The sequence below is a fragment of the Haliotis rubra genome, unplaced genomic scaffold, assembly GCF_003918875.1.
Source record: "Haliotis rubra isolate DU_JTF1 unplaced genomic scaffold, ASM391887v1 Scf27, whole genome shotgun sequence".
In the NCBI taxonomy this organism is placed as follows: domain Eukaryota; kingdom Metazoa; phylum Mollusca; class Gastropoda; order Lepetellida; family Haliotidae; genus Haliotis; species Haliotis rubra.
Window position 1 is genome coordinate 1,919,138 of NW_025766780.1, and position 9,406 is coordinate 1,928,543.

Consider the following 9,406-nt stretch of genomic DNA (forward strand, 5'->3'; position numbering starts at 1 on the left):
ACAATATCTCGCATGTACATATTATCTTGGTCCAGGTATTAACACTCCTGATGTAATGGCTTTATGGGATCAAATTGCAGAATCTGAAAGAATATGTATGCATTGTTATTTGTACCTTTTCACCTTTGTGTGTCCATCCTTGAAGAACGAAAGAAATACATACAAAACAAGTACTTACTTCGACCTTCAGTACCACAATACATTCGCCTTATGACAATCACAAGAACTAAACACATAAAATCTGTTGTTTTATATTTCAAACATGCCTTCAAGAAATGAAACTGGAATCTATGCTAACATGACCCTGTACCGCACTTCATGTATATAAGGCTATTCATTAAATAAACATTTGAATTTGAAATTTTGTCTCCTCGAGTTTGCAATTTGTCATTGCTAACCGGCCTGCGATTGGGTACCCGTCTGAGCTGATATTGTGAATGCAACAACTATTTGGCCCCTAAAAATAACCATGCATTTCTTCCCAATACTAGTTAGAAAGTGAAAACACAACCTTTACTGACTTCACAACAGTCCATCATAGTCTTACAATGTAACTGGAATTCACCTCAGTTTATTTCATTTTGTATTGTCAGAATTTACATGTATCACATTGGATTATTTTGAACAAACGTCCATGTTCCGTCGAAGTACAACTGATGCACGGGATCCCGTAAATATGAGGAACGTCTAGTTTTACAACATCATTAAAAATCACCGAAGATGACTGTTGAGAAACTCGAATCTACGTCGACCCTTGTAATTCAAGCCAATCTGCCGAGTCGCCCTTATCGAATATCGGACTGTATCCTCCCGAACAAGGGAAGGGTCTTGATTGACTAACTATTATGTCAAGTGTCAACGTCTTTGGTCGAGTGGCTTATGCGAAGGTATTTACAGAGGCTGACGCAGCGACGCCTATGACCATGATGTCTATGGTGGAAGATTTGCTTGCTTGAACCTAATCTGACAATATTCAGATTGAACCCCTGTCACAACTCTTACCGGCATCTCCACAGTGTATGTTGAGAGTTACCGTCCCAGGACGAGATCCTTCCTGAGCGTGGTGTGGAAACATGGCATCTGACATGTGTCGCCCGAAAACTGTAGGTCAGCAACACGCTCATTCAGCAAGGTTAGACACGCCACAAGGCTGTGTTCAGGGTTGGCTCTCAGTATCTCCACAAGGTTGGAAATGAAGTAAGATCCCTTCTTTGTGTCACGATAAGAGGCATAGCCGTCAACGGTTGACCTTGCAATCAGGAAATCGGCCTCGTTGGGGACAGGGACTGTGGCATCGTCCTCCATGTCGCCATAACAAGAGTCTGTCTCGTGAAGGTGAAACTGTTGTCCACCTAGACCTCGACAAGACTGGAACAAGAACACCTTGGGTTTGCCCCGAAGTGAAGGACACTGCTCAGCCGTGAACTGCTTCGTAATCTGGTCTACTGTTACATCTAGACCATCTGCTGCTTTGATGGCTTGGGACGACCCGTGAGACATCACGGCGCAAACAAAACAGCTATACTGTGAGTGATCCAGTGAAGCCATGCTCTTCAACGTTGTTAGAAGCTTAATACACCCCAAATCTGTTTCGATCTCTACTTCGAAACCAAACTGGCTAAACAGTTCTTCCAAGCTGACTTCATCCTGTTCAGCGCCATATCTGTATTTGCTGTCATCTGGAAATGACCTCATACTGAGGATAAGACATACACCTTTAGGACTGGTGTCCATCTTGTACTCGTTACAAGGCCTTGTAGGCGGTTGACTGGACAGAGAACATGCTGTCATGGCACGAGTTACCTGAGGTATTTGGCCTTGAACATCCAAACCTGTAAAGATCTCTACCGTTCTTTGCACCAAGCGATCAATGTTTTGTCCGGTTATCGATGAAATCTCCATATGTCCTGACAACCACCCTTTGTCCAATACCCCCGGGAACCTGGCATGTTGAGTATTTGAGGGCAGGTCGGACTTGTTGCCGATGGTAATAGTAACAGTGTCCCGGTCGTATAGATCATTGAGCCAGGAGTTTTTCATTTTGTAGAGGCTAGTCTTGGAATTCACGTCAAACAACAGAAAGTAGACATCGGGTTTGTGTTTACTTGCCTGCTGGAGTTGTGATCTTATGTTCCCTCTGCATTCTGTGACGTCAAAGATCACAGCGGGGGCATAGTCCAGGCGAAGTCCATGCACAAAGAAGCAATCACTAACACAAATAAGCTTGTTAGGGTTGCCTTTGATCAGACATTTCACAAACTCTGATTTTCCGCTCTCAGTTGGTCCCAGCAGACATATCTTCAATTTTGTTTCTTTCTTTCCAGATTTCACCTTTGAAAGAGCTGCATCAACGGAAGCTTGTGCCATCCTTCAAAGAAATGTCTGAAATAGACAACATTTCGGGGTTAAACTGTTTTCAGCTTTCTTTATGTTTACTGTAAGCAGACACACTGATGAAGTCTGTTATGGACAATAATTAAACTGGCTTCAGAAATCCCGAGTTGATACCAACTGCGTACGATTTTGAGTTGTCAACACCCCACACCCCACCCCAACCCCCTGTTAATGCTCATTAAGACGACGGTATGGTGATTGTGTTTGTGTTTGTTGTATAACGCTGCACTCAGCAATATGCCAGCTATTCGACGGCGTTCTGTAAATAATCGAGTCTCGTCCACACTGTGATTGACATCGATCTACATGACATGTGTCAACCAAGTCAGCGAGTCTGACCACCCGATCCCGTCAGTCGTCTTTTATGACAAGCATGGATTGCTGAAGATCTTCAGAGGTGCTATGATGAAAAGAACAAGCGGTCATAGCTTGATTATGATCCCTCTCATCTGTACTGTATTCCGAACACCTTGTCCAAGTCCTTGGTAATCCTATTTATTCTAATTCTAAAATCGATCAACATTCAACTTGGTATAAACATCATATAGCAACGTGTATGTACTCTCCCTACTTCACATTTCTGTACTTCACTTGCGTTGTAGCGATATTAGTATCCAGGGCTACAGATAATTTTTCAACATCAGGAGTACGTACTCCTTATTTTTTCAATATAGGAGAACTGGAAAAACTTAAAGAGTACATTTTGAGTACTGAATGGAATTTAATGGCGTATCAGCAATCTTGTGTTTCGTTTCATATATGCACCACAACATTGCTAGTCTTGTGTAAACAGGTCAATAAACAATAAACAACACACTTTCAGATAAATACGTCTGTAAATGATTCCAAGACCGTACACCATCGCTGTGGTGCGTATGTGCTACGTTATCTTAATTATTTCCTACCGTATCGTGCATATTTTTTATCTGTACATACGCCGATACGGCCCTTATCTGGAGCCCTGAGTATCTACACCGAAACATCACATCAAAATAACTACAGGGAATAACATAGAAAGCTGGAAATCCCGGTCTATTAATAACAAATAACGCCACAGCCTATTAACAGAGATGACAGAGATTCTGTCAACAGTGTACCCGTCTTTCATACACCACAAACGAACCATGATTTTTTAAATTTTAAATTGGAAAACGTAAATAAAGTTGAACATCAATGCACAGTCTGTCTCAGAGTCCCTGATCCACATGACTATGCGTTTGTCTAGTGTGCATATAACTCTAACTGTGTGGTTCAACATATTGAACGATTAACTACTGTGGACAGACTGAATGACAACACTCAACAGATTTGAATAGCCTGGTTTTGACTGAGGAAGTCAATAACTGACTTGTTCCTTTAATACCGGCAAATACGTCCAATCTAGGACACAATCTGTTGCATGAAATGATGTCGGACAACATAAAGGGTAAATGATATGCAATGGCCTACAAAACAGATCAAACACTTACACATTCTGATGGTTACAAAGGCCCTTTCTGGGTGGCTAAGAACATATTGTCTCTGCTCATCCCTTTGATAGGGATGAACAGAGACAATCTGTTCTTAGCCACCCTGGCATGTTACAATCTGAGACTGAGTGTATAATGAAAAACTACAGTATGTAATTAATCCGAGGGGATCTTACCTGGATTACAAAGTAATATGTCCTACCATGGTGTCCCACTTCCTGTACTTTCGTTTTCATTGTCACCTGCGTTCACCTGCCCAAGTAACCTCGTCCTTTTTTATTGCTCGGTGCCGCCCCCGTACAGAGAGCTGGTGGGAATCCAAGAAAGGGAGGTCTGTTTTTCGCCGTTATTTAAAAACAATAATAGGTATACAACAGTTTTCTTCAGGGCGTGGAACTCGGAGAATCAACTTTACATGGCACAAATATGATGAGTTGAAACCAGTTTTTCTGTGTTAAGCACCCAACTACTTCTTACCTCGCCGAGGGGCGGTGGGGTAGCCTAGTGGTTAAAGCGTTGGCTCGTCACGCCGAAGACCCGGGTTCGAATCCCCATATGGGCACAATGTGTGAAGCCCATTTCTGGTGTCCCCCCGCCGTGATGTTGCTGGAATATTGCTTAAAGCGGCGTAAAACCAAACTCAGTCAGTCAGTCAGTCTTAGTACGCCGAAGAAAAGAAGACATACAGTCAAATCCCGATGAATCGAATGTCGGTGTCTCGAATATTATGCATAACTCGAAGTACCTGTTATAGTTGTCATCATTTGAATACCGGTTACACGAATTCGTCTCATAAATACACACGATGACTCGAGAAGAACATTTGGTCCCATGAGATTCAAACAACAGCATAAGCAGAGCCATAGATAACCTTTTGAGTCATTGAGTTATGTACTCGCTTGTGTTCATCTCAATTGGGTATCTTCATTTTCCCTTGAGTTACCAAATATATTGTACCCACCTCATTCCAACTCAATTTGGTATTTTGTCATTTTCCATTAATTGTGAAAATATGATAAAGTTTAAATGTTGGTATAAGTGTTTATTATTCATATTTGATCTGTAATATGAGAAACGATAAGAAAGACTGCTAGTTGCCAAGTTGAAATAGAACCTCTCAATATACCTGTTATTTTATCTATCCACCGGTACGCCTGCTAAAATGTGACATTTATGTGTGTACGCATGTAAGATCAAACTTATTGAGTATTTACAAAACTTCAAGCGTACCAGTACGCAATAGACTTAAAAGGAATTGAGTTTTCATATAAATATTTGCGTAATTTACACAGAAACGTAGCTTATCCGTACCTCTTCATAAGCCGAAGTCAGTCAATGAGAAGTTGATTAGTGTAGCAAACTGATCCAATTAACAAACCAGCGCGGCTTACACCTTTCCGCCTCTGACGGATGAGTCCAAAAGGCAGATTAGTGATTTTACGGAAATCACTGTCTGTGCTATCAGACTGGAACTGATAAGGTGCCCCTATTAGTGATAGGGAAATCATTAGATAAACACATGCTTAGGTGGAGGAATTAGGACTGGATCATCTTTTTTTCTGTATATATTGTAATTCCGATCGAGCCGAGCCATATTACAGATGAAGCAATCATAACTGTCAACCAGATGCAGGCACCAGTCACATCCTGCAATATGATGCGATTTAGTATTTATTCCTGAATCGAACCCAGGGGACGCAACTCTGCACAGCGAAGAGCACCTCGGTATTTTTGTATAAAAATTTCAAATCAGTTATGTCCTTATATATCATAAACCGATATAAATACATGGTTTGGAATTTTATCTTGCACCTTTACACATCACAAATAAAAATGTTATATCATGGACTTGATCAGTTCGATGCATATACAAATATTTTAGATATCATAAATTGCTACATGTTTATGAAAATATACATGAGAAACAGGATGGAAAGATATGTGAGATACGTTCGATTGCTGAGACCGGATGTCTGCGAAATGTTTACGGAGACATTGTCCAGAAACTTTCTTCAGATTGTTTCCACATTGGATGGTGGCTGTCATGGTTTCTCCTCCACGTTGTGACCGTGAAGGTCCGGGTTAGAATATTGATCTTCCGTAACCCATGCTTGTGGTAAGAGGCGACTAACGGGATCGGGTGGTCAGGCTCGCCGACTTGGTTGACAAATGTCAGCGGTTCCCTATTGCGCAGATCGATGCTCATGCTGTTGACCACTGGATTGTCTGGTCCAGACACGATTATTTATAGACCGTCGCCATATAGCTGGAATATTGCTGAGTGCGGCGTAAAACTAAACTCACTCACTCCTCCACGTTTATTCCCGTCAGTGATTTCTGCTTAAAACGGGAAAAAAGATTGCAGAAAGGCCTGTAGGTAGTTTTAACTTCAGAATGTATACATCATAGTCTTCAAACATATCCTGTAATTGGTCACCGCCACCCAAATAGGTATACCCTTGGTAATTTAAGAGCGATTCGATTGAAATAATAATCCAGTGTGGAGTGATGCAGGCAATGATTGGGTAACCCCTGTGGGACCTCAGCTCATGACCCGCACGAGGTACTAGAAAACCTGTGTATGGGTGTATCACGACAAAATTGTTGCTTATATCATTGTCAGAGAGCAGCTACAGACTGCAACAAAAGAATACTTTTATGCCCCCTAACCGTCATATGACGTCGAATTTACATAAACATGCTTAACTTAACTACCAACACAACATCACGCTTCAAAAGTCAGCCAAAGTGCGACTCATGCAGGTGGTCGACAGAGTTCCAGCACTCAGCGGGAAGACGAGTTTCTGCTGACTGCATCATGACGTCATCACTTAGTGACTGCTACAGGCATGCAAGGTTTGATCGGGCTGAAGATCGCGTCAACTGGAAAGACGTGGACTGGACTCAAATACGTTTCACTGAATAATCCAGATACTAAAATATCTCTATTCTAGACTAGAACATAACCACTATGGACGGGGCTCAATATAACTCTTGGGTGGGATCAGTAAAGCTTGCAGCATGGCACTATAGGTTGTGCTACTGGGATGGCAATCAGGACCTGTTCGGAAGACCGTATGTTGGTGCAATCAGACCGGACTTCCCAGCCTCAGACCGCACTACTTCATCGTTGATGCCTACTTGTGACGAGACCATTGTCAGCATGTGGTGGTGCGCTCGATCACCAGAACTCAGCACCGTCACTTCGGGTTGTAATCAAATGGGCCGAAGGACAAAAAGGGCCGAAACAAAGTCAAATGGGCTGGGCCAAAAGTCAAATGGACCGAAATCAAAAGTAAAAAGGACGAAAAAAGGGCCAAAAATAAAAATTACATAATAAAATATTGTAAATAGTGTTTAGTTTGCTGTTGTTATTTTAAATGGAATATGAACATGTGACTCAAATGTTTTCATTGTTAAGTGTCTTGACTCGGGGTCATGACTAATCTGTGTCGTGTGCAGTGTTCCATGACTGTAAGAAGGAACCAGCACGCCTTAGAGTGTGATCAATGTCAGTCATGGACACACAGGGTTTGTGGCACAGGGATGACTTTGACTTATGTAAGGCAACTGTTGCCGAGACCAAGTCCACAGAAGACAGAGTGCCAGGCAAACATACCCACAGCCGAGTCAGGCAAACTTGTCTCAGTGGAAGGACGAGGTCAGGTGAGCAGTACTGCCTACTGATTGATTCCTAATTAGTAGTTATTCGGACCATAACTGTCAAAGAACTATTAATTGAACTTCCCCAATTGTTAATTGGAGATGTTAACAAATCGATTGGATTCTTAATCAATAAACCTTGTTATAGGTGAAGAAGGCTGCAAGTTCAAGTCTGCCATGTCCACAGCTGAGGATGTTATTGATATTGTTATGATATTATGTTTTAATGCTATATATGTCAATAAAAAATGAAAAACATTTGTAAACATTTGACTTCGCACTTCTCGGCACTTTTGTCCTTCGGCCCATTTGACTAGATCCCGTCACTTCGAACGAGAGGCAAGATTGCCAGCGACTGTGCGTACATCACATGCGCTACTGAGAGTAGTACATTCACAACACATTTCTGGTGCCATATCTAGAATTGTTACCACAGTCGAGTTTGTGACACTAGCAATTCATTGTTTGAACAACTAACTCAATTTACTGACAGCACGATTTGAATTGGGATCCTCCCAGAGGATTTAGAAACAATTTTTTTTGACATCTGAAATAATTTTGTTAACGTATTTGAGCATAGTATTTTCCCAAATTCGAAACAAATGTCAAGAGATATTTTCATCCAGTTATGTTATTTCTTAGCTATTTTTATTGCCCCCTTTATGTTTGGGTGCACAACAAACAGTGTTGTATTGGTATATCTCCTCCAGCTGTTCACATCTGAGTAAATGAATAAGTGTAATGAATCACACTTTCAGCAAACTATCCAATATCCGGCTGTGAAATACAAAGCAGAGCACACTAACTGGAGGATGATAACTAAGTCCATGTGTTACAGGACTCTCAGCCAGATCAAAGATTGATCTTGTCATACTACAGCAGATCCGTAATATGGATCTTAATATTGGGATAAAAAGAACCCAAACTAGACAAAAATTTACCACCTTACATTCACTTCTTGTAGTTGAGACTGCCTATCTTGGTCATTCAACATCAACTTATATGTAATGCATATTATCTGCTTATAATCAAGCTTTCGGGATAATCAACACACATGTATCACACATAAAACTGGATAATCGAGGATGTAAGAACAAAAAGAACAAAACAAATATGAAAACAATGTTTACTTCAAGTGGAAATGCAAACAGAACATTTCTTACATGTTTCACTCACCACAATTAACATCACAGGTGGCTGTAAAAACTAAGCATTTACATCTCGGCTAACTGATGCTTCTCACTGGAGGATCTCACAAACACAACTCGACATTAATAAATATGTACCACTGAAGTGACTGTTAAATAATACACACAAGCATGGATTGTCAAAAATCAAATTTTCAAAGCATGTTCATATTAAAATTTATTACTTTTAATGACTGGGGCTATAAAAATATATTTGTTCTGTAATAACATCTCTTACATTAAGATTGTTACATGATACATGGAAATTGGACATGGCAAAGAAGCTGGATTTCTTCAAATGGCAAGTCAAAACTCAAGTCAATTCAACCCTTTAAAATACTGTAAGAAAAGCCTGTATCAGCACAAGGTGATAACGTGTCCCACAGGAACTGTACCATATCACTAGGCCATGTACTGACATTAACATTTAAACACAGTGTACAACAGAACTGAATGGAATCATTTATACCTGCAGAGTTTGGTAAACTGAAATGTTTGGGGGATGGCACAAAGAATAAGTTGAATTACAGACAATGGGGAGAAATAGTAACAACTGTTGATACATAGATGTGTTATCAATAATATCATACATAAAGGTACTGTGATGAAGCTAATTTTAAATTAAAAAAATGAAATAGACAAGTTAATGTCAATTGCTAAAAATGGAAAGCACCTGTTTTTGTTAAATATGAA

General features: G+C 40.6%; 1 protein-coding gene across 1 annotated transcript; it reads right to left on the bottom strand.

The window, feature by feature from the left end:
* Window positions 1-543: 543 nt before the first annotated feature.
* On the bottom strand, window positions 544-3,009 carry LOC124280614 (caspase-3-like). The gene is made up of 2 exons (XM_046716596.1): window positions 2,966-3,009; window positions 544-2,382 (listed from the first exon to the last, which is right to left on the bottom strand). The coding sequence occupies exon 2, from the start codon at window positions 2,365-2,367 to the stop codon at window positions 1,030-1,032; it is 1,338 nt and encodes a 445-aa protein (XP_046572552.1). The 5' UTR covers window positions 2,368-2,382; window positions 2,966-3,009; the 3' UTR covers window positions 544-1,029.
* Window positions 3,010-9,406: the final 6,397 nt, after the last annotated feature.

Bases quoted from the DNA above. Each gene is read 5' to 3' on its own strand.
- LOC124280614 (XM_046716596.1), bottom strand. From the start codon at position 2,367: ATGGCACAAGCTTCCGTTGATGCAGCTCTTTCAAAGGTGAAATCTGGA.